This window comes from Macrobrachium nipponense, chromosome 9 (genome assembly GCF_015104395.2).
Source record: "Macrobrachium nipponense isolate FS-2020 chromosome 9, ASM1510439v2, whole genome shotgun sequence".
NCBI lineage: Eukaryota > Metazoa > Arthropoda > Malacostraca > Decapoda > Palaemonidae > Macrobrachium > Macrobrachium nipponense.
The window spans coordinates 90317026-90342698 of record NC_061110.1 but is presented as its reverse complement, the minus strand read 5'-3'; the positions used below and the strand labels follow the sequence as shown (position 1 = coordinate 90342698).

At 43.2% G+C, this 25673-nt stretch overlaps 1 protein-coding gene across 1 annotated transcript in view; it reads right to left on the bottom strand.

The window, feature by feature from the left end:
* LOC135218663 (ras-related protein M-Ras-like) overlaps nt 1–8898 on the bottom strand; it is a 166290-nt gene extending 157392 nt beyond the window's left edge. The window contains exon 1 of the mRNA XM_064255111.1: nt 8766–8898. Within this exon, the coding sequence (XP_064111181.1) occupies nt 8766–8813 (48 nt within the window). The 5' untranslated portion in view covers nt 8814–8898. The remainder of the gene's footprint in view (nt 1–8765) is intronic.
* Nucleotides 8899–25673: the final 16775 nt, after the last annotated feature.

Genomic DNA, 25673 nt, shown 5'->3' with positions numbered 1-25673 from the left:
TCTGAGTTTATTAAGGTCGGTTTCTTTCACTTGTGAATGAGCATTTACTATCACACTACGTAAGAAGAACGCCAGGGTGTTTTTAGACATTGGGCGCGCCGGATTCCTTACCGAACACCATAAACGGTCAGACAGGCCCCGAACCTTATCTGTCCTTTGTAAATAACATTTCAGAGCTCTGACTGGGCAGAGCAACCTCTCCTCTTCTTCCGGTCCTACCAAATCCGTGAGGTTTTTGATACTGAACAAACGAGGCCATGGTTTGGACGGGATCTCGTTTTTTGCCAAAAACCCCACCGCATTACCTGTGCAAAGCCTATTCTCTTGTCCATGGCATTTGTTTCACTCACTCTTTTAGCTGTAGACAAGAGCTACTAGGAATTAGGTTTTTCTTGTCAAATCTCTTAACGATGCTCTTTGCAACGGCTCACGGAGTTTCCGACAACCACTTAAGTACTACATCTAGGTTCCAAGATAATATCTTCGAACCTTTGGGTTTTTCTATTCGAAGACACTTCCAATCCTCTGTGCTTGAAAACAGATCCCAACATCGCCTTATAGCCTTTGATAGTCGCAGTAGACGGATTTCTATCTGTTCTCAAATATAAAAGAAAATCTGCTATTTCTGTTATAGTTGTTTTAGAAGACGAAACATTATGCTCTTTACACCAGGCTCTAAACACAGCCCACTTTGCCTGATAGACTTTACTTGAAGATTCCCTACTGCACTGCGCAATAGCTCTTGCCGCTTGTCTTGAAAACCCCTTTGCTTGTAAGAGTTGTCGGACAGTCTGTAAGCGGTTAGAGACAGAGTGGATAGTCCTTGATGGAACCTCCTGAAGTGGGGTTGTCTGAGTAGATCTGTTCTCTGTGGAAGTAACCTTGGCCAATCCACTAGAAGATCTAAAAGATCTGGAAACCATTCCTGCGCTGGCCAGAATGGAGCAATGAGAGTCATCGAAACGTTGTGATGCGTTGCGAATTTGTTGATGACTTCTCTCACCATCTTGAATGGAGGAAAAGCGTACAAGTCTTTGTTCGACCAGTCCAGAAGAATTACATCTGTTGACCATGCTTTCGGGTCCGGGGCTGGTGAACAGTAAAGGAGGAGACGATAGTTTCTTGCTGTGGCAAACAGATCAATCATAGGTTTCCCTCAGAGTTTCTACAATTCGAGGCATACCAATGTATTCATCATCCATTCCGTGAGAAGCACTTGCCTCCTGCGGCTCAGTTTGTCCTCGAGAACATTGAGTTTCCCCTGAACGAACCTCGGAATTAATGTGGTTTGATTCCAATTTGCCCATACCAGCAGGCTCCTTGCCGTCTCGCAAAGAGAAAACGAGTGTGTCCCTCCTTGTTTCTTTATGTAGGAGAGCGCTGTCGTGCTGTCCGAGTGTATCGCCACTACTTTGTTGCGAACTTCGTCCGCGAACTTCAGCAATCCCCAGTGGATGGCGGTCAGTTCCTTTAGATTTATATGCCACTGTTTTTGTTCTGCATCCCAAACTCCTGATACTTCTTTTTCCCCCAGAATCGCTCCCCAACCTTGATCTGATGCGTCTGAAAAGAGCACTAGGTTGGGGCTCTGCGGGAGGAGGGATCTCCCTTCCGCAAGTCTGTCTCTTAACTTCCACCATTGCAGGTCCTCTTTTATTTCCTGTGATAGGGAACACAAAAGAGTCCGGAAACTTCTTTCTGTTCTAATTCGCTCTGAGGAAGAACTGTAGGTTCCCCATATGCAGTCTCCCTAGTGTCACGAACTGTTCTATTTAGGATAGAGTGCCCAAAACTCATCCATTCCTTTGCAGAGCATTCCCGGAGAACTAAAAATTTCACTACCTTCTGCAGGCACGACTCGATTCTTTGAGGGGATGGAAAAGCCCGAAAACTCAGAGTTGATCCTCATCCCCAAATAGACTAATTCCTGACTGGGGAGTAACTGCGACTTTCGTCTGTTTATTAACAGTCCTAGATCCTGAGCTAAAGTCAGGGTTTTCAGAAGGTCCTCCATGCACCTCTCCTTTGTTTGTGACCAGAGAAGCCAATTGTCCAAGTAAAGGGATATCCTTATCCCGACTATATGAAACCATTTCGCAATGGGAGCTAGCACTCGGGTGAACACTTGTGGTGTGGTCGAAAGCCCGAAACACTGCTCTGAACTGGTAATTTTGTCCCTGAAGACAAAACGCAGAAACCTCTTTGAGTTTTGGTGTATTGGGATGTGAAAATATGCGTCCTCCATATCGATGGAGATCATCCAATCCCCTTGATGGATTGATGAAAGGACAGACTGATTTGTCTACATCTTGAACCTTGTCTTTTGCACATACAGGTTCAGAGTGCTTACGTCCAATACGGGTCTCCATCCCCCCGATGACTTGGGAACAACGAACAGACGATTGTAAAACCCCAGTGTTAGTGGCTCCTCTACTAACTCTAACTCTATTGCTTTCTTTTGCAAGAGTGACGAAACCTCTTCCAAAAGGGCGAAGAACTTCTTTGAATTATGTGAGTAGGCTGTCAAAGCTATCGGATAGCCTGATAACTTTTAAGAGAAGGTTTTAAGAGAAGGTTACGATATTCCTTTGAACGGAATATCGTAACCTTCTCTTAAAACCTTTACGATCCAAGATTCCGCCCCTCTTGCTTCCCATTCTTCCCAAAACTGAGGGAGCCTCGCTCCTACTGGCGCACGAAGGACTGATACACTACTTCTTGGTCGAGGGGTTGGTTGAGGATTTTTTAATAGATTTAAGGATGAAACGTGCTCTGCCCCTTGATCTTGGGAAATATCTACCAAATCCCCTGCCCTGAAAGGGTCCTCGGCTGGCTGGCGAGGAGCGTACACTAGGGATATTTTCTCTAGTCCATTTAGTGGAATGCGAGAGAAGATCCTGTGTTGCTTTCTTCTGCAATTCGGAGGCAACTAGCACTACTGTCTCTTCTGGAAACAGGTGCTTCTTATCGAAGGGTAAATATAAGAAGGCAGACTTTTGGGTACGAGAAACTCCCTAGGATGTAAAAGAACACCATAGCTCTCTCTTCTTTAGAATACCTAACATGAAGAGAGAGAGGCTAGTTCCGCAGAACCGTCTCTAATCCCCTTATCTAAACAGGAGATAACTCCGGAAACGTCTGTAAAAGCTTCCTCACTCAACATTGAATAGCTCTTCAGTTAAAGTCCCAAGGCTCCTACTGTTCAGTCTAAAAACTTCGAATACCTTAAAAATATTCTTAATGAGGTGGTCTAATTCTGACGCCGTAAACATTATCTTGGCCGAGTTGAAAGCCAATCTTCTCGCCAAGTCAATAAGTGTGGAGAGTCTCCCTGGGCGGAGGCAGACACACCCAAAGAGAGAGCTACTCCGGTTTCGTAACACAACTGTCTCCTAGTTGAAAGACGAGGAGGAGGGGAGTAGAAGTTGACCTTGCCTTGATCCCTCTTATCCTCAAGCCAAAGGTTAATTGCCTTTAACGCTTTTCAAGCCGAAAAAGACAGTACTAGTTTCGGTAATTTCCTGGAGTCTTCCTGGTTGTCCCTCATGTAAGAAGACACTGGAGATGTGGGGGTTACTGGCAAGAATGAATCAGATAAATTGTCTACAAAGTAAAAAAGCAATGCTTTGTAGGCAGTGTGAGAAGACTTTATCCTCCTCTTCTCCTTTCTCTTCTTCTTCGGCTGGAGAAATAGGTGAAAAAAGTCTCTACAGGTTGGATAGGGGGCGCCGCAGATTGAATAAAGCCCAAAATGATGTCTAACTTATTCTGGATGGCTGACAGAGAATGATCGGGGGCAGCCATCACCTTAAGTCCTATTGGTTGGCCCGAAGCTGAAACTGATGACATAGGCTGTCCAAGCGCTTCAGACTGGTCCCTCTGTGCACTTGGTTGCATATATACCTGTGGATGCTCGGGCGCTAGCGGACGCTTGGGCGCTGGTGGGCGCTCGGGCGCTCTTGGACGCTCAGGTGCTCGTGGATTCCCGGGCGCTAGTGGGCGCTCGGTTGCAACTGTATTCCTGGGCGCCAATGGATGCTCAGGAGCCAAGGGTTGTTTTAGCTTCGCTGCGGAAGTTCTGGGCGCCAAAGGCTGCTCTGGTGAGCAGGCAAACTGTGGCGTTGATGGGCGCTCAGGAGTCAGCGTGTCCTCATGCTGAAGATGTCTCCCAGGAGTATCGGGGATTACAGGAGGGGCTGGTGGCAGTCTTACCTGTCCTTCAGTATTACATGTGTGGACCGGTGCTGAAGACATCTCCGAGAGTCTACTCTTCCCCGTACTCTTCACCTCTGAACGTCTGCTAGAGGAAGACTTTCTCGACGACGACTTCGACTTAGAGGATGTAATCCTCTCACTACAACGTGTCCCTCTCCTGAAAGAATGTCTCTGGAGAGTCCCAAAAACTAAACGAAGGCTGTTCCTTCCGTAAAGGGCTAGCCTTTTAACAGGGGACTGGAGAGGGAGACAACTTAGAGCCCTCCTTTTCAATGGACGGGACTCGTCATGGAATCGCCACTGGCGCCTGGGAGAGGACTCCCCGGAGCTGGAAGCACTAGACGACAGCGGTACTCCTCCTTTAGAAACGCCTTTCCAATGGCGCTCTGTTGTGATCTGGGATTTGTCAACAAAATTGCCTGAGGGGGCGACTGCTCGTGGGCAGACCCCACTAACCTCCCGTGAGCTACCAGTATGCCTCCTCCCAGGTTCTGGGGAGTTTAACAGGGACCTTTGCCTAGGAGAATCAGTGAGATGAACAGCCACCTCCTCCACAACACTTACACTTGCACTCACTTCAACACTTACCTTGTCCATTAGAGTTTTTACAGACGCTCCTAATTTCTCCATCACTTGGAGCATGATAAAAAATTTCTGATCAACTTTTGCCTCTAAATTGGTCACAGCATCGGGTACGGGTGTGAGAGAGCCAAGATTAGGACTGGGAATGACAGGTGGAGGGGAAGGTTCAGAAAGAGACAAATTATCATTAAACAATTCCTGACTAATTAAGTTTTTTGCTTTAGCTCTAGAAGCCGCTTTTCTCTTTTTATCTCTCTCTAACTTGTTCGTGTAACTAGTCCAGATCTTCCAATTTCTTTGATCCCAATTAATACTCCCCCCACAAGTTTGATCTGGTGTACAAGTCTGTCCCCTACAACCTGTGCAAATTGAATGTGGATCATTACCCACTTTAGCAATCCTAGTATTGCAGCCTTTACTACAATACCTAATCCCAGATGAACTAGTGTCTGACATTATGTAGACCAATTCAAAACTAGTGAATTTCGGTGCAAAACTATTTAAAACTATTATCAATTCCTAAATAGCTATCACCGACAACATAACTTCCAATATTCAGAGTAGTACTTCACCAAATAACTCCAACAAAGAGCGATGGCAAAGAATTCCAAAAATTCCGCTGCTACTGAAACTGTGTTGACAGTACCAGCCGGCAGAAACAACTGATTTTCGGACGGTGTTGGTTCCTCACTCCCCCGATAATGGGCGGGGGGGTATCACCTGACCAAAACAAACTAGCACTTCCTCGAATTTCAAAAATTCTAGCTGCCGACGGTTTTAGAAACTAAAGCAATGTAACTACTTGGTAAGTTGCATACATAAAAACTTTTTTTCTTATTCGTCGCTCACTCCCGAACCCCGCCGGCAAACGGTACACTCTTTCAGAAATACCGGCTCAGCGTTTAAGGGTTAGTATAACTTTTCTCCATTAAATATTTTGGTTTTCAGATTTATTAATTTATAGATTTCAGGTATACACGACAAGCACTGGGGCAACTGAGGCCATTCAGCGCAGCGTTGCCGAGAGCTCTGCATCCCAAAATCGGCATCTTATAGAAAACGGAATTCATTTCATGGGCCAGGGGTACTTTAAGAAAATAAGCCAATCTTATGCAGCACCCCCTCGATATGAATTTGACAAAGGTAATGATGGAAATGAATCATACATAAAGTTTGATTTATATTAATCATCACTAGTACATTTGTTATCTGCCATGATGCATATTATTTTATTTTATTTTATTGTCCTTTAATCATTCAACAAAAGTATATATTAGCTATGTATATACACAATTACAACCAAAACAACAATGATATATACATATTAAGTTTTATAGATAAAACTTTATAAAACATATAAATTACACAAAAAATAAAAATATAGATACGTAACCTACTCAGTTTTATAAATAAACTTTATAGAACATATAGGCTATATAAATAAAACAAAACATATTTATTATTTTTCTTCATATATCAGGGTATAAATATGTTTGAGAATATATATTTTACTAATTCCAGATTTTATAACCTATTTTATGCTAATTTCTTTGGAGGCCCCCCACCCCATAATGAAGCTTAGCTCCTGGATTCCCCAGAGATGAAATAGTAATTACATGGTTCATGTCAGTTATAATGTAATCACATGTCTTATCATCAAATTACAATTCTATGAATGGAAACAATATCAAATAGCTTACAATTACTTTACAACCATGTAACTCATCAAATTCAATAACATTATATCATTACAAAAGTTACAGCTATTTCAATCTTGCTAGTTTTATCTACAGTTTGATTCTTTTTAGTTTGAATTACATTTCCTTTGAATTACAATTGCTATAAAGTAGAAATATACAATTACCCTGAATAGGCTACGTATAATTAATTACATTTCAATTGCTCCAAACCTGACTCGTAATAAACAAAATATTGCGGTAGCATATTATATCGGAATTAAATTAAATAACTGAATTCATAAGAAGTTGTAGAAGATCCTGTGTTACCCTATGCTCGTTGCAACAGGTGTGCAAACACGAGAAGCTGTGCAGTCTTTTAATCTTGAAGTGCCAAAATTTCAACCTTCGGTCAACTTTGACTCTACCGAAATGGTCAAAAAACGCAATTGTAAGCTAAAACTCTTATATTTAGTAATATTCAATCATTTACCTTCATTTTGCAACAAATTGGAAGTCTCTAGCACAATATTTCGATTTATGGTGAATTTATGAAAAAAAAAACTTTTTTTCCTTACCTCCGCGCGGTAACTCTTCCGAAAAAATCATAAATTTTTTCGTCCGATTGTCGTATGTTTGCAACATTTTAAATTAGCCGTTACATAAAGTTTTATATATGGAAATGTGAGCAATTTCGTGTAGAATACAACAGAAAACAACCCATGGTTGTAGCTTTTATCAATTTTGAAATATTTTCATATAAATAACAATAAGTGCCAAAATTTCAACCTTCGGTCAACTTTGACTCGACCGGAATGGTAAAAAAAACTCAATAGTAAGCTAAATCTATTACATACTAGTAATATTCAATCATTTACCTTTATTTCGCAACAAATTGGAAGTCTCTAGCAAAATATTTCGATTTATGGTGAATTTATGAAATAAACTTTTTCCTTACGTCAGCGCGGTAACTCTTCCCAAAAAATCATACAAATTTTTTCGTCAGATTGTCATAATGTGCGCAATTTCATGTAGAATACAACAATAAACAACCCACGGTTGTAGCTTTTATCAGTTTTGAAATATTTTCATATAAATAACGATATAGAAAAAAAATCGTCCTTCGGTCAACTTTAACTCGACCGAAATGGTCGAAAACTGCAATTGTAAGGTACAACACTTACAGTCTAGTAATATTCAATCAATTACCTTCATTTTGCAACAAACGGGAAGTCTCTAGCACATTTCGATTTATGGTGAATTTTTGAAAATGTTTTTTTTACGTCCTCGCGTTGTGAATTCGTGCATCATTTTGTGATAATATTTTCTGTTGCCTTGATCGTTTTACAATGTGTTATATACCAAAATGATCGCAATTTAGTGTACAAAACACCGAAAACAATTAATTCGTTAGCTTTAACCGTTTTGCTCACAGCGCGATTTGTATACAATTATATATGAAATTTTTTTTTCGCGCTGTCATATATCCCAATATTTATATATAATGATGTTTTTTTTCATTTCTGATGGTTGCATACTAAACTTCAGGCAATGTCAAAAAAAAAGGAGCCAAAAATGAACTCAATCTTGAAAACTCAGCGTGCTGTGATTTTTTGAAAAAAAAAAAAAAAAAAAAAAAATTCCGCTTCGGCGCTCACTTACGAACGCCGCCGGCATATGGAAAACGATTTTTAAAATACTGCTTCAGCGTTTAAGGGTTATCACCACTCAATTACACTGGTATAAACATCGGCACGTAGTGACGTAACTGAATCGAGACACGGTTGTCAGCCTACGTCATTCCTGTAACAACTGCACATTCATTAATGGTCGCCATATAAAAGTCAACGATAAGATTTGACAATTCTCAACTGTAACGTCATTATGAGATACATTCTAATTTATCCTTTGCTAGATGATGAGTCTTCATTATGAAGGAGCACAAGTACATTTTAACCTGGCGCGGCTGAATGAGAGAATTCTACTTACTAGATCCAACTTGCAAAAAGTTTTTTTTTTCTTTTTGCTTAAGTAAAGCGACAATAATAATTCCGTGATGCCAACTGTATGGGCATCAAGGCATGTCCCTACGCGTAGAGCAGAACAGCCACCTTTAGTTTTGAATGTAATACTTTTGCAAATAATTTGCATGTTTAAACCCATCTTTTATTAATTGACAAGAAAAATCGATGTGCTTTTACAAATACAGTAAAATGCCTTTTTATTTTTAACCCAACTGTTAAATCACAAGAAAAACTTAATCTCCGAATTACGTTCCGACTAAAATCTAACCTCCTTGCCATCAACAATCCTGAACAGTGATGCCAACTGTAGAGCCATGTCGCTAGGCGGCCGTAGGTCTGGTGAGTCGGTGGTGACTGGTCTGCCGGCAGGGAGCCGAGCTTCCTACTTCTTGCCCAGAGAGCGCTACACACAGCACTGGCTTCGCTTACCTCACTTGCCACCTTATAAATCACTTCAGTTCTCAGCATCGTTGCCAATTTAGTGGAGCTTCAAACATACTCTGATGCCTTTACAAACTGTTTCCATGAATTTTAGTTGTCATAGTAATGCAACAATGATAAAATTGCTCTAATATGTATATATACGTACTACAAATACCCACATTAATTTCACTTATTTCCCCGGTTTTTTGTAAGTCTTATACCCAGTTTGAAGGGTAAACACATACCAATTGGCAACACTGGTTCTCAGTAACACCAAAGGTTTCAGGCTAAAGGGCCCAATCACTGAACGATTGTCGTTATCGATAAACACACACACTATTCAGACAACATGAACGTTTTACACACCGATTTCAGTTTGAACAAAGATTGTCACGAGAAGTGGCATCATCTCTCTAGAAGAGACGTGCGCGATAGCTTTACATCAGCAAACACATACATTGAATGACCTGTGTATGAAAGATAGAAGTCGCAAGCCAGCAACCTGGTCGTGACAGACTCAGTTGAGATTATTCAGACCACGAAACTCCGCCCACTTTTGCATTCAGACAAGCCCATACACAATGGTATTGCGAACGATAAAGACAATCGTTCAGTGTATGGGGCTCTTGAACATCACATACGAAAAATACGAAACTTTTTTTTTTCATGACACATTATCGCAAGTTGCCATAAAAAAAAAAATCCGTCATGATAGGGAAATGCTCAAGTTTGCACACGCACCACAATGATAAAACTGGCAAGAAACCATGTTATAAACAAAGGGGTTTTGTTTTGAGGATTAAACGCCGATTTCTGATTCTTCGATGAGGGAAAGGTTGAGTAAGACATGCACGGAATACGGTCTGGATCACAAGATTAGTGGAATTCGCATGAACTTGAAAAAAGCTGAACTTCGGCGTTAAAAATATGCTAAGTCTATTAGATCTGGAAGGTTACTGTGGAATTTGTCTCTTTTGAGAAATGAATAATTTGTTCTCACGAATTCATCATGTATGATTGGAGATTCTCACGAATTCATCGTGTATGATTGGAGATGTAAAATCAATGAATGCTTATGGAACTGACTTAGACAACCAGAACTCTTCTATGTAAAACTATCAATGTAATGGAAAAATAACAGCATGCAACGCAAAGTCAAGCACACATTGCAATTTCTGTATCGTGTCACTCATGTGTGGGTCTTTTGTTACAGTTAATAAAAACTGTAACAAATATATATTAATATAACTGAATCAGAACCTACTAGAAATTTTTTTTGGGTGTTGCAGGTAGATGAGTGGACCGCATGATCACCCGGGGTGCTGTTAACTACAAATATAGAATTAGAAAGCTTTCTCAAAATGCATCAAGCAAAGCCAAATCCTACCATGAGCGTAAACTTGCGTTAGAAATTTGCATACCCATTCTCTCTATCTCTCGCTCGTGTTTAGTTATTCAAGCCTTAATGTAAAGACATTATTTGGCCTTTAACAGAGAGAGAGAGAGAGAGAGAGAGAGAGAGAGAGAGAGAGAGAGAGAGAGAGAGAGAGAGAGAGAGAGAGAGATCTGTAATAAATGATTCTGATGGTGAATGAGAGAATTAAAGGTAAATTTGGACTTTAACAAAGGAGCTATTTAAATTTTTCCCCAATTCTCTCTCTCTCAGCTGTTGGGTGATTGAAGCCTTAATATAAAGACATTGCTTGGCATGAGAGAGAGAGAGAGAGAGAGAGAGAGAGAGAGAGAGAGAGAGAGAGAGAATTTAACTAACTTTATTAAAGCCCAAAATTACCTTTAATTCTCTTATTCACCTTCAGAACCATTTATTACAGATTCTTTCTCTCCCCCTCTCTCTAAAATAAAACCTGGTCAAAAATAAAAGTTTTAGGTCTGTGACAGAGCAATTTAACACTTCCACTCTTGTTATGCAGATTTTATTAATGTAATTATTGATAAGTTCAAAAGGAGTCATTAAAACCATTTTAAGTTAAGCAAAAAGAGCAAAATGTTGATTGCAATGAGTTCCCTGCATTAACTAATGTTGATTGCAATGAGTTCCCTGCATCAACTAATGTTGATTGCAATGAGTTCCCTGCATTAACTAATGTTGAGTGCAATGAGTTCCCTGCATTAACTAGAGGGAAAATCGTAGTATTACTGAGGCCCAGTGTCCTAAATTCTGCAACTTCCCAGCAAAGCATTTCTTCAAATTACAATTCACTGATTAATGTAATATTGTGATCATTTCATCGCTACAAATATTTAGAAGAATTTCTAAAGGCACCTGTTAGATTCTAAGTTTAAAAAGAAGCTTGTATGATGGAGCTGTTTACAATTTATTTAAATATAAATAGATTTCCAATTAATTGAAGCCAACTGTCAAGAATGCTTGACACAGTCTCCAGCCAGAGCTGTCTCCTTATAACACCTATTAAAAATACAGATATTCCAAGAAACAGAACTTCTGGTCACTCGGCGGCTTGTTGACCCATGATTTTCAGAGGTAAATGTCTCAAACTTCTATGGTGTGGAGTGCATGATCTCTCTCAGAAGATGGGATATCTATATGCCATAACTACTGAATTTTTCAGCTGAGAGGATTGTTTATTGAGTGTCCAGTATTCTGGACACTTTACTTAGGGTTGGGTACGAAGGGGATATATATACTATATATATATATATATATATATATATATATATATATATAGATATATATATATATATATATACTATAGGCTACTCTATATGTGTAACAATATTGTCATATTTACACAACCATGGACCTAGATAATTCCATGAAAGTGGTTAAAATCAAAAGTAAGAATGATAAACTGTGTGTGTTGCGCACACATAGGGTTCATTTTTGCTAATTTCATGATTTTTACCCCTATCTTGTATTGACTCTTATTTAATACTATTTTCTTCATAAAGCTTCATTCGTAAACTGACAAAAAAGAATATTAGTTTCATTGTCACACCATGATTCACACTGGACTAACATATAATCTTTTTTTTTTTAATGTAAAATCCTGGCCAATGGTACTAACAAAGCTTACTCAACCTACCCACCGTTCACCAAATCTAAACGTACGAGAATCTGTATACAGGTACTATCCGACTTACAACCTACTCGACATACGACCACTCGTACTTACAACCTTACTTCAGACAGTTGACCATTGAGTTACTTGGCACTGCGCCATCTCATGAGAACTCTCATCACTCAGGCATGAGAACTCTCATCACTCAGGCAGCATCAGTTTGAGTTACCCTGCCCTATCTGCAGCATCATTTGGTATTAACTGTACTGTAGACTGAATTGCAAACCAATTTACGTAAGAATCGACTTCTGACATGCATGGAAGAACCTAAGCCCATTGTAACTCAATGCCTGATTGTATGTAATATATACTATTACATAAATGATTAAAATGTATTAGTAGAAGTACATTATGGTAAAAAGATTGAAATAATGATTGTACATTACATTACAGTACTAAGTAAGCACTTTTATATAGCAAAGGTTTGATAGTATACCCTACCCAGTATGTTGGCCACTTTCTAAGGTTCGACTTACATCCATTCTGACTTACAACCAGTGGGTCGGAACCAAACTTGGTTGTAAGTAGGATAGTACCGTAGTATATCACTGTTCCTATATATTTCATCACTCTCTGCATACTCTGTCTTCATTTGTCTCCATTCTTCTTATTTACTCACAATACAGCCTATTACGCAAACTTTTCAAGTCCTGCACTGCTTTGCTAATTTTCTTGTTACAACCTTCAGATAATAAAGCTGAATATATTCATTAAAACCTCTATAGTTTCCACACTCACTCACAAATATCTTTGGTACCTTTTCTATGATTTCCAATTCAAAGTTTAGCGCATCACTCCAAATTCTACAAAACATTCTGGCTTGTATGTTACTTCATATTCTGTTAAAATCATCTCTGATACAGTGATTCCACCTTATCCCAGTGCATCTCATCTCTCAAGCAACTACAATTAATGCTGTTTGCTATGATAAAAATCAAACGATTTAACACAAAAGATTTTGTGCCCTGTCTTTTTTCTTGGTTTTATGAAAAAACATGTGTCCTAAAACCGCAAAGCGAAGTGTCATATAACAAGAAAAGGTTTGACAGTCAATTTTCAGAAAGCAATTAGTTTAGGAATATTAAAAAGTGGTAGCACTTTTGGTATGTTGTAGCTACTGAGCAAAGACTTGTGAGAAGACAAATAAAAAGTGCAGTAAAGATACAAACATAAAAGAGCAGGTCCAAATGGGGCTCAAAAGTACCCTTGGAAAATTAAGGAAGCTAAGAGAAATGTCATCCAAGAGAAGACTAATATATCAGCCAATTATTCCAGCTACCTCCACACAGTACGATGGAAAGGGATCTTCCAGAACAATGATGTCTTTAAGCCTTCTCATTGTTATTGTAGTTTTGAGCTGGATTGAACCAAACTTTTAAACCATTTGAAAGTCCTTTGCTTTTATTAAAACCAGTCTGGTTTACCATTACTATAAAGAGTTATAGTGATATGTTCTGACATGATTGTTGCCGTTTACTTGACCTGTGCTTCTGATATGTCTGCAACATGCAGACTTGTTAAATTTGTATACGCCTATGTACCCAGCCATCTCTTCCATTACAATGTTGTCTATTCCAAAACTACAGATGGATTAAAGTGTGTATGGAAATAATTTAATCCTTTTCACTCTTCAGATAAGAATTGTATGGCTAAATCAACTGAATGGATGTAAAGAGCCTGCTCTCTTCCATCTTTATGTCTTCCAATAAGAATTCTTGTTTTTATTTCAACTGTAGTTTTATTTTTATTTTTGCACTTTATTACTAGTGCGCTTCAATGGTGTGTGTGATTGTTTGACCAAGTAACACTAGTCAATACACCCAAGTGTCTCTTCCACTGGAGTAATTTTTCTTGGTTCACTTAGTTATAAATGATAATTTTTTTCTGTCACCAACAGTAAATTAATGTAACTTGGGGTATATTTTACCTGTAATTGTTATTATTAATAAAAACTAAATGGATAAACTGTATGTCTTATTCCCATAAAAAGAACTTTCCATTACATATTAATTCCTAAAATGTCAGGCATTCTGTCAACCACATATCACTTTAGGGGAATATCTTTCACATGTACCCTAAATACTAGTTCAGTTTTTCACCGATGACTTTGTGGGTATGCTGAAACTAGTCCTATCAACCCTGCTGACTTATCTTGGTAGTGGCTTCACACTGAGGCTTCTTACCACATAACAGGACCCTATGGGGCCATAATGGATGGTGATGGCTGTATCTACATATGTAATATTACAAACCTTGCTCAACAGAATGCATCATACATCCTGAGAGACAGGACCCCAAATACTAAGTCTAATAAATGCAAAAGGAAGCAGTTAGATACCTGTGATGCTCTTTTAAGATATGACATGCCATTTGAAAAAGCCTTAATGAGGGTTTTGAGTGTAGAGTAATAAAAATATAGCAATTTGTCGAAAATTGTATTTTTCCTAACTATACAAACCTGAGGTCCTTTAACAATAGGAATGTAACTTGCGGCAGCTGGAACCGGTCGTAAGCTTCGAACAAGGGAGTTCGGCAGTTAACTGCTTGTCCGATAGTCAGCGCACCACACGACTGGGAGGTGAAGATTCACTTTGCTTTAGGCCCAGGAAAACACAGAGTGAGGGGTGGCATGAGGTGGGACTATGTGTAAAGGACCTCAGGTTTGTATAGTTAGGAAAAATACAATTTACGACAAATTGTTATTTGTTCCGATATGCAATACAAACCATCGGTCCTTTAACAATAGGAAGACTCACTTCTTGGTGGGTGGAATCTGAGTCAATGAACAGACTGGTGTTCGTCCAACCTGGTTCCCTCCCTGGTCGTGAGAGCAGAGGGAGGGATCCTAGCCTCTGCCCAATGATTGGGGTATGTACCGCAGGATCAATGGTCAGACCTCTGGACCCAAGTAATAAGAGGGAGGCCAGCGTACCTCTTAAAACTAGCAAGCAAGAACTTGTTCCTATTGCAAGAGGCAATATGAAGTCATGGGTTTGTCTCTTGTTGGCTTCCACTTAACCCCACTTGTTGGGGAAAGTGGTGGATAATCGCTCCTATCCCTAATGAAAGGGGTGCAATGGAGCTCGGTCGAGTAGCTTACCTGCATCGGTCTCCTGTTCCAACGTAGTGACGACTGCGCCCCTCTGCCCGCAGGTAGAGGGGGAGAAAAAGATGGGGGAAGAGAAGCCAGTCACACTCTCATTCACTCATCCATTCATGCAGTCACACAAGGATGCGATACTGTTCTGTCCGCTTGGGTGCTGGATAAGCTACACAACTTGTTGAGCAGCCACCACGGGTCCAAAAGAAAAAGTGTCCAAGGAACTGTGGGCTATATCCCGAAGGTAGAAGGAGGTGAAGGTGGTCTGGTTGGTCCAAACCCCCGCCTTCAGGACCAGCGCCACACAGAAGTTCTTGCGGAACACAAGGGAAGGACCAATGCCTCCGACTTCGTGGGCTCTCGGACGAAGGGTACGGATGTCGTCGCTACCATCAGCTTCGTACGCCCTCCTGATCACCTCACGCAGCCAGAAAGAAAGTGTTCTTGGATACTTCTTTCTTGGTCACCCCTGTGCTAACGAAGAGGCGTCGACACTCAGGCCTGAGGTGCCGAGTTCTCTTCAGATAGCGCCGTAGCGCCCTCACAGGACAAAGCAGCATCTCATCCGCATCATTGTTGGTGAAGTCCAGCAGGGAGGGGATCATGAATGACTCGAACCGGTCGTCAGGGACTGAAGGATTCTGTCTTCGCTACGAAGTTCAGGATGAAATTAAGCGTCACAGATCCCCATCCCCTGGTATGCTTGACGTCGAAGGATAAGCCATGAAGTTCCCCTACTCTCTTCGCCAATGCCAGGGCCAGCAAGAAGAGGGTCTTGAGGGTCAGATCCCTGTCTGACAACTCTCGGAGTGGCTCGAAGGGACTTTGAGTCAGACTCCTGAGGACGAGAGTCACATCCCACCCCGGGGTCCCGAGTTCCCTGGGTGGGCAAGACCTCTCGAAGCTCCTCATTAGTAGGGAGATCTCTTCTTCTCGGCGAAGAAGAGGAGGAAATCCGCTACCTGCTGAAGAGTGGCTCTGAGAGGAGATAGACCCCGTCTACGACATTAAACCACAGAAGACGGCCCACTTTCCCTGGTACACAGCTGCAGAGGACAGTCTGATGTACCCAGCCATCTCTGTTGCTGCTCGGCGAGAAAAGCCTCTCGCTCGCAAGAGATGGTGGATAACAGCCAGCCGTGAAGATGAAGGGACTGGACTGACTGGTGGTACCGATCCATGTGTGGCTGGACGAGAAGGTTGTGCCAAGGGGGAATCTCTCTCAGTACTCCTGCAAGAAGAGCCAGCAGGTCCGGATACCTCAGGCCATTTGGGAGCCACCAGGATCATCCGGAGATTCGGGGTGACCAGCACTCAGCTGATCACCTTGCGAATCAGACAGAACGGGGGAAAGGCGTAAATGAAGAGGTTGTCCCACAGGTGTTGAAGAGTGTCCTCTGCAGCTGCCCATGGGTCCGGCACAGCCGAGTAGAAAAATGATATTGTTATGATACAATAAAGTTTCATACATACTTACCTGGCAGATATATACGATAAATGGCCCACCCAGCCTCCCCGCAGGAGACAGGTGGAAGAGAGAAAATCTGATTAGAATACGGGAATGGTTCCTATTCCTGCCACCCGGCGGCAGGGCGGTAGATCACCTGACCTACCTTTAGTGTGTGCCGCGAAATTTGAATTTGTTCCGACACGGCATACAAACCTTCGGTCCTTTTACAATAGGAAGGTACTAGCGGCAGCTGGATAGGTCGTAAGCTTTCGAACAAGGGGTTCGGTAGTTAACTGCTTGTCCGACAGGCGCGCGCGCGCGACTGGGAGGTAAACAAATCACTTTTGCTTTTGGCCCAAGCAAAAACTGCAGAGTGAGGGGTGGCATGAGGTGGGACTATGTGTAAAAGGACCTCAGGTTTGTATAGTTAGGAAAAATGCAATTTTGGACAAATTGTCATTTCTGTTGGGACGACGGAGTCTAAAGCTAAGTATATATCTGCCAGGTAAGTATGTATGAAACTTTATTGTATCATAACAATATCATTTTCATACATTCAACTTCCCTGTCAGATATATACTTAGCTGATTGGCACCCTTGGTGGTGGGTAAGAGACAGCTAACTACTGAAATAGACAGGTAAATAACATATGTTGTAGGTACAGATAAACCTTGGTTCCTACCTGATTAAGCGGAAGACTTCGTGGCTACTGCCCAGGAGTCTGCTTCGCTTCAAGAGCCTCAGCGAGATAGTGATCTATGGCTAAGAGTTCTTGTGGGTCTGCCAACGGGGTCTTATCCACTTACTCGGCAGAGCCTAAATGGCATTTGTCAATGGGGTCTTATCCACTTACATGACAACACACCTTGCCTAGTGGCATAATTAAGGAGCACAACACCGATCCCGATCACCTGATCCTAACACGAGGGTTAGTACTTAAATTGAAAAGAGTTATCCCCAAACTCCTTTCAAAAATCCCTAAAAACTCAATGTTAAATAAAATTTAACTCACTAATTAAGGATCAGTATCGGCTCCCTATCCCAGCAACAAATCCGCAGACACATATAAACCAAGAGAGAAGGATCTCTCGCAGGTTATCTTGACATCCTTCAGGTAATGGGAAGTCAACACAGAGTTGCATCTCCCGTATGTGACAGCTAATATGTCCTTTATGACATATTGTTATGGAAAGAACAAGAATTCGCAAAAGCTTGCACTTCATACGCTTTTAATTCTCAGCTGTTTGAAGGAATCATCAAGGCACTTATGAAGTGCTTTAGAGATCACACTTGTCTCAAAGAAGGTCAGGGCATTCTTTGATATGGATCTCTTCTGGATGAAGCCTGGAGCCTGGCTGGCGCATTACTCTCGGCTGGAGCCTGGCTCCTGGCTGGTGCTTTTTGTGGCCTGGCTCCTGGCTGGTGCTTTTTGTCGCCTGGCGCCCGGCTGGCTCCTCCCCACTTGCTGGAGCTTTGAACTTGGCTGTAGTCTCGAGGCTGGCTGGCGATGTCCACATCGGACATTCTCCCCTGTCCGATCTGTTCGCCTCTGGCGCAAATGCGCCAGGTTGGAGGCCCACTCCTTCTCCGCATCAGACAATAAACGCGTTCATTCGAGCTGTCTGCCTCTGGCGTTTTTCGCCTGTTTGGCATTTGGCACCTGGCTGGCGCTTCGTTGCCCGAGGATCCTGAACAAACCACAATAGTTTATCAGGAGACTGGAGAAGGGTGGAAGGAACTCTTCTACCTGGAGCCTCTGGCCTAGGACGAGGGGAGGCGCTTGTAGCCAGTTACATCCAGTAGACGATAGGATGTCTACACAGGACGAGAGAGAAGAGTCTTCCTCCGAGGAGGATCCTTCGTGAGCACTTCCGTTGCTAACGAGATCTATTCCTACATGTTGAGGAGGTTTCTCGTTGCAGAATCTTCCCTCTCCTTGCCCGAAGGAGGGGAAGGAGCCTGGAAGTCGAAGGAGACTCCGAGCCGAAAGTGGGCGAACCCAGGCTTTCTTAGCTCTTATCATGTCCCTCTGAGTACCTTCTGGGAAGCGCTTCGAGCCCTCATCGCACCCCAAAGACTCTGTAGGTAAACGTTAAACCATTTCTTCTTCTGAAGATAAAACTTACATACCCTGCCTGGGCAAAGAAACCTTTCTATCTCTTCCCGTATCAATTGGGAAAGTCCCTCAACTTCAAAGCTCTGAGCCAGGATTAGAAGGGTTTTAGTTCTTTGCCAGACATACTATGCTGGCAAGAACCAATCTCCGAGTCTCCATTGAATCTGATGCAAGATTCCAATACACAAAAATTCACTTGTCCTCTTGGTAGTTGATAGGGCCAAGAGAAACAATGAATTCCCTCATAAAATTCCTAAAAGAAGCTTGATGAGGAGAAGTTCCAACTTGTCGGAACACGGAATCTGCGGGCCACGAAAAGATCCCAACTCGAAGTACATGATATCCTACTCTTGGTCGTATTGAGGTATCGTATAAGATCCCGAAGATCTTAGTCCTCTGCCATCTCTAAGTCCCTTTGTAGAGACAGAGTATAGCCTGCTACTGTATTCTTTGATAGCAGATATATACAAAGGTGATTCTTCTCTCAGAAAGGGAAGAAAAACTGCCATGTGGGTCACAGAGGTATCGGAAGAGGACAGTTTCCTTATTCAACCCAGCATGATCTGCAGCACTTCTATGTCTTGGCCATGACACTTGTCATTCCCCTTGCAAAATCCTCTCATTCATATCAACTTCTCGTCAGTCTGCACGCAGACAGACTCAGAGTGGAGAGGTTTTTGAGGTCCCTTTCTAAGTGAGGCTGATAGAGTAGACCGACTCTCTTGTGAAAGCCTTTAGAAAAGTGCTGTAAGAAGGACGTGACCTCCGTGAATCCAGCCTCTCGAAGGCCAAAATGGGGCGGAAAGCATCATCCTCTCTTCCTCTGACGCCAGAAATTATCTTAATATGATATTGTTATGTTACAATAAAGTTTCATACATACTTACCTGGCAGATATATACATAGCTAAGACTCCGTCGTCCCCGACAGAAATTAAAACATTTCGCGCCACTCGCTACAGGTAGGTCAGGTGATCTACCGCCTGCCCTGGGCGGCAGGACTAGGAACCATCCCCGTTTTCTATCATATTTTCTCTCTTCCACCTGTCTCCTGCGGGGAGGCTGGGTGGGCCTTTAATTGTATATATCTGCCAGGTAAGTATGTATGAAACTTTGTAACATAACAATATCATTTTCATACAATCAACTTACCTGTCAGATATACATAGCTGATTGGCACCCTTCGGTGGAGGGTAGAGACAGTACTATATGGAATAGACAGGTAAACAACATATGTTGTAGGTATAAATAAAACCTTGGTTCCTACCTGATAGGTGGTAGACTTCGTGGGTGTTTGCCCAGTAGTCTGCATCACCTCAAGAAACTTTAGCGAGATATATGATCTATGGCCAAGAGTTCTTGTGGGTCTGCCGATGGGGGTCTTATCCGCTTACTCGGCAGAGCCTGAAAGGACTTTGTCAATGGGTGCTGATCCACTTATATGACAATACACCTTATGAAGGAGCACACAACCAATCCCGACCACCTGATCCTAACCATATGTTAGAACTAAGGATTCGTTCCGAGTTATCCCCCAAACTCTTCACAACAAACCGTAACTCAAAAAACCCACTACGCACCCACTACATAATTTTCTAAAAAAAAAAATTATACTCATCTAATTAGATATGACAAGATTCTCTTACTGAACAACATAGACGGCCACCCGTGCTAAACCAAGTCCTCCATTGTTCGAAGAGACTCCAGACCATATCTAAAAAGAAGAAAAGTATATACTTTTAAGGATTGGTGTCGGCTCCCGTACCCAGAATCATATCTGCCGATACGAAAGGACCCAGAGAAAAAAACTTCTCATATGTCACACGAACGTCTTTCAAGTAATGAGATGCAAATACTGAGTTTGCATCTCCAAAATGTCGTATCTATGATGTTTTTTAAGCGACATATTCTTATGAAACGAGAGAGACGTCGCTACTGCTCTCACTTCATGAGCTTTTAACTTTCAACAGTCGCAACTGTTCGTCAGAACAGACCTTATGCGCGTCTGTAATGACGTTCCTCACAAAGAATGCCAGAGCATTCTTGGACATCAGTCTTGTGGGGTCTTTTACGCGCACCAAAGCCCTTGTCTAGAGCCTCCCATCTGATGCTTTCTCTGAATGTAGGAACTTTAGAGCTCTTACAGGGCATAGAGATCTTTCTGCTTCTCTTCCTACGAGACTCGATATGCCTTTGACTTCGAATGACTTAGGCCAGGGATTCGAGGGATTCTCATTCTTAGCTAAAAACAGGGTCTTAAACAAGCAAATAGCTGAGTCTCCCTTGAAACCTACTTTATCCTGCAGAGCATGTAATTCACTAACTCTCTTTGCCGTAGCTAAAGATAATAGGAATAGGCATTTTCTGGTGATGTCTCGAAACGAAGCCAGATGAGGAGGTTCGAATCTTTCAGATGAAAGAAACTTGAGAACCACGTCTAGGTTCCATTCGGAGGGACCGGTTCCTTCGACTTTGAAGTCTCAAAGGACTTATGAGATCGTGGAGATCTTTATTATCTGCCAGATCTAATCCTCTATTCCTGAAGACTGCCGAGAGCATACTTCTGTATCCCTTTATTGTGGATACAGCTAGATGAGATTGCTCTCTCAGGAATAGAAGGAAATCAGCAAGTCCGCTATAGAGGTAGTGGAGGAGGACAACTTCTTAGTTCTACACCACCTCTAAAAACCTCCCACTTCGACTGATATACTTTCGTAGTGGAGGTTCTGCGTGCTCTCGCGATCGCGTTTGCAACTTCGCGAGAAAACCCTCTCGCTCTGACGAGTCTTTCGATAGTCGAAAGGCAGTCAGAGCGAGAGCGGGGAGGTTTGATGATACCTCTTGAAGTGTGGCTGTCTGAGAAGATCCATCCTTCTTTGGTAGGGATCTGGGAAAGTCTACGATCCACTCTACCACCTCCGTGAACCAATCTTGGGCCGGCCAAAAGGGGGCTATCAATGTCATCCTCGTCTCCTTTGACGCCACAAACTTTTTTAGTACTAGTCCCAGGATTTTGAATGGAGGAAAAGCATAGATGTCTACGCAAGACCAATCAAGCAGGAAGGCGTCTACCATAAGAGCTCTTGGGTCTTCCACGACCGAGCAAAAGACTGCCAGCCTTTTGGAGATGAATGTGGCGAAGAGATCCACATGAGGTGTCCCCACAGCGACCAGAGATCTTGACACACCTCCTCGTGTAGGGTCCACTCTGTATGAAGGACCTGGTTCCTCCTGCTGAGTCTGTCCGCCCTCACATTCTTTACTCCCTGAACGAACCTTGTCAGAAGGGAGATGTTTCCTGTGAGACGTCCAAAGCAAAAGGTCTCTCGTCAGCTCGTAAAGGAACGAGGAGTGAGTCCCTCCTTGTTTTCGAATGTAGGCAAGTGCGGTGGTGTTGTCCACGTTTACTTGACTACTTTGTTCGACACCATAGGTTCTAGACTCTTCAAAGCCAGATGCACGGCGAAGAGCTCTTTGCAGTTTATGTGCCAAGACACCTGCGCTGGTTCCCAGGTGCCTGACACCTCCTTCGAGCCTAATGTTTGCTCCCCAAACCTTTCCTTTCTCCACGCGTCGGAGTACAACACTAGGTCTGGGTTCTGGGTTCTTAGAGAGACCCCTTTGTTCTCTTTCAGAGGGGGCAACCACCATTCCAGGTGCGGTCTTATCTCCACTGGAATGGGAAAGGCGTCCGAAAGTTGTCCAGTTTTCCAACTCCAAGACTTCTTGAGGAAGAATTGAAGCGGACGTAAATGAAGTCTTCCTAGCGGGAAGAACTGTTCGAGCGAGGAAAGGGTCCCTAGAAGGCTCAACCATTCCCTCGCCGACGTCTGTTCCTTCCTTAAGAAGAGAGAGACTATCTGCAAACCTTTTGCGATTCTCTCTTGCGAAGGAAAATACTCGAAAAACCCCCGAGAATCCATCTGAATCCCCAGATAGACTAAGTTCTGTCTGGGGTGTCAGCTGCGACTTCTCGAGGTTCACGAGCAATCCCAACGCTTTGATCAGATCTAAAGTTAACGTCAGGTCCTCCAAGCACTGGCTCTCTGATCTGGCCCTGATGAGCCAGTCGTCCAGATACAGAGAGATATTTACTCCTTTGAGGTGAAGAAACCTCGCCAATTTTTCATCAGGCTTGTGAAGACCTGAGGAGCTGTGGACAGGCCGAAACACAAGGCTCTGAACTGAAGATCCTTCCCCCGTCATGAAACGGAGGTACTTCTTCGATGAAGGGTGGATCGGGACGTGAAAATAGGCGTCCTGGAGACCTAGAGACACCATCCAATCTCCTTGTCGCAATGACGCAAGGACTGAGGCAGAAGTCTCCATCGAGAACTTCTCCTTCCGAACAATTTGTTCAGAGAGCTGACGTCTAGTACTGGTCTCCAGCCTCCCGAGGCCTTCGCAACTAGAAAAAGGCGATTGGTAAAACCCCGGGAGTTTTGATCCAGTACTAGTTCTATCGCTCTCTTGTCCCACATTTGTTCCACCATCGATCGAAGAGTATCCCTCAGCACAGGATCCTTGTACTTGGCTGTTAGTTCCCGTGGTATTGACGTTAGGGGAGGAGTGTTCAGGAAAGGGATACGATATCCCTTCCTTATTACAGACAACGATGACGCGTCTGCGTTTATAAGTGTCCAGGCCTCCACAAATCCCAGGAGCCTGGCACCTGCTGGTGCTTGGAGGAGAGAAGCATCACCTTCCCTTTTTAAAGGGACGAAAGGCAGACCTACCTCTCTTCTCAGGAGCCTTCCTTCTTGCGGGAGGTTCTGGAGGTAGGGCCACTCGAAAGGGCTGAACCGATGTACTCGGTCCTTTCTTGTCAGGTGTAGAAGCAGGCTTCTTCTTCCTTGCTGACTGCGTCAGAAGGTCCTGAGTCGCCTTCTCAGTTAATGAACGAGAAATGTCCTTCACCAACTGAGAAGGGAACAAAAAGTCAGACAAAGGCGAATACAGCAGCGCTGCCCTCTGAGCGTGGAGACTGCCTTGGTTAAAAAGGCACTATATACCGTCCTCTTTTTTAGAAGACCTGCTCCAAACAAAGAGGAGATCTCAAACGAGCCATCCTGAACCGCTTTGTCTATACAAGACAAAATGCACAAAAGGACTTCTGGTTCGATTCCTTCAGAATCATGGGCTTTCTTGGACATCACCCCCAAGGGACCAATCTAAGAAGTTGAAAACTTCCAATACATGAAAGAGTCCCTTGAGGAGATGGTCCAGTTCAGAAATGCCCCAAGTAATACGTGCCGAGTCAGACCATTGTCTACGAGAAGCGTCAACTAATGTCGAAAAGTCCGCTTCTGACGTAGACGGAAGAGCAATACCCATATTCTCTCCCGTCTGATACCAAATGCCTCTTTTACCAGCTAGTCTCGCTGGAGGCATGCAGAAGACCGTTCTGACTAACTCCTTCTTAGACTTCATCCAAGAGTCTAAGGACTGAAGAGCCCTCTCATTGAAATAAATGGCGGGCTTCATTCTGAGAAAAGACGAAGACTTCTTCGTCTTAGCACTCGAAAAAAGAGAGCGCGGGAGAAGGAGGAGCGGCAGGAGTCAAGTCGTCTCCATACTCCTCTAGAAGCAAGGCAGTCAAAACTTTATAGTTCGACAGTCCTTCTCTTCCTTGATATTCTTCCTCCGAGTCTACTTCTAACTCGGGATCTAATTGAGTCTCCGCTGCCAACTCCGTACGTCCTTCCTCTGGAGGAGACAAACTCCTAATAGGAGAGGGCTAAGGGAATGATATTCCTTCCTCTTCCCCGCTTTAATAGCCCTGGAAGGTGCCAAAAGCTCAGGCTTCTCTCCATAAATGGATGACGCTTCCCGCTTGGATGACGTTTCTCGTCCGCCAAGCGTCCTGGCTGACAGCCTCCCGCTTATGTGGCTGCTGACGTCCGGATGACGCCTCGCGCCTGGAAGACGCTCCGCTCTCAAAAGGCGTCCTAACTGGCGCCAAAATATTGGTTGGAGCCTCGCGTCTACAATCAGCTTTCAAAGACGCTTCATGCCTAAAAGACGTCCTCAGTCTCTCGGTGTTACGTGTCTTCCGTAAGCTCCCGATCTCGCTCTCGAAGCCCGAAGCTTCTGCGATATGTTTAGAAGCTTCACGTTTGCATGACGCCTCTCGCTTAGCAGGGGAGAGAGGACGAGACTTCTTGATTGGAAGCGCAACGTCCTTCCTACGAGGCGCTAACACTCCCACCAAAGAGGCAGTTGTTCTTGTACTGCCATGATAATCTTCCTTGAAGCTTCTCCCACGTCACTGCATGACGCCTTTCGTCATCAATCGGGGGAGAAGTAGGAAAGGGTTCTTCTGCGTCCTCGTCGGGTGACGCTGACGCACCTTCGCCTTCTTAATAGAAGAGGGAGCGTCATCTGAGAAACGCTCTGGCTCGAATCAAATTCGGGTTCTTTCAAATGCCGTTTCAGAGGCCTCGATAAATCCGACTCCTTCCTCGTTTAGGTGAGGGAGAGGGAGAGGATGAGAAACACTCACGAAGGACGCTTTTTCTAAAGCGCCCTTGAGCAGCCTGCCACGAAACAGAGCTGCTGAAGGGACGTCTGACCGTTGGGGATTCCCCACGACCTCCTTAAGGCTTTCGACTTTCCTTCTCCTCTGGGCATGGGAGCTTGGAAGAGGTCTAGGCCTGGGAGCGTCGCAGGGACGATCAAACGCCCCCTCCACAACACTGGGAGAACTCACTTCACTGTAATGCTCACTTTCACTAGCCTTACCTTGTAAGTCCGCCATTTTGGACTTCGTCTCGAATAGTAGCTTTCAGATCGGCGATTTCCGAGCCGATTCCGAAAGTAACCTTGTGAATTAGACACATAGGGAGAATCTAAATCATTAGGATTAGAAAAAGTATCAATAAAAGGCTCAATAGGCCTTGAACTCACACCTTTCAGACGTCTAACCCTATCCCTCTCTAACTTCTTCAAATAAGAAGTTAAAGTCTTCCATTCTTCTGCATTTAATCC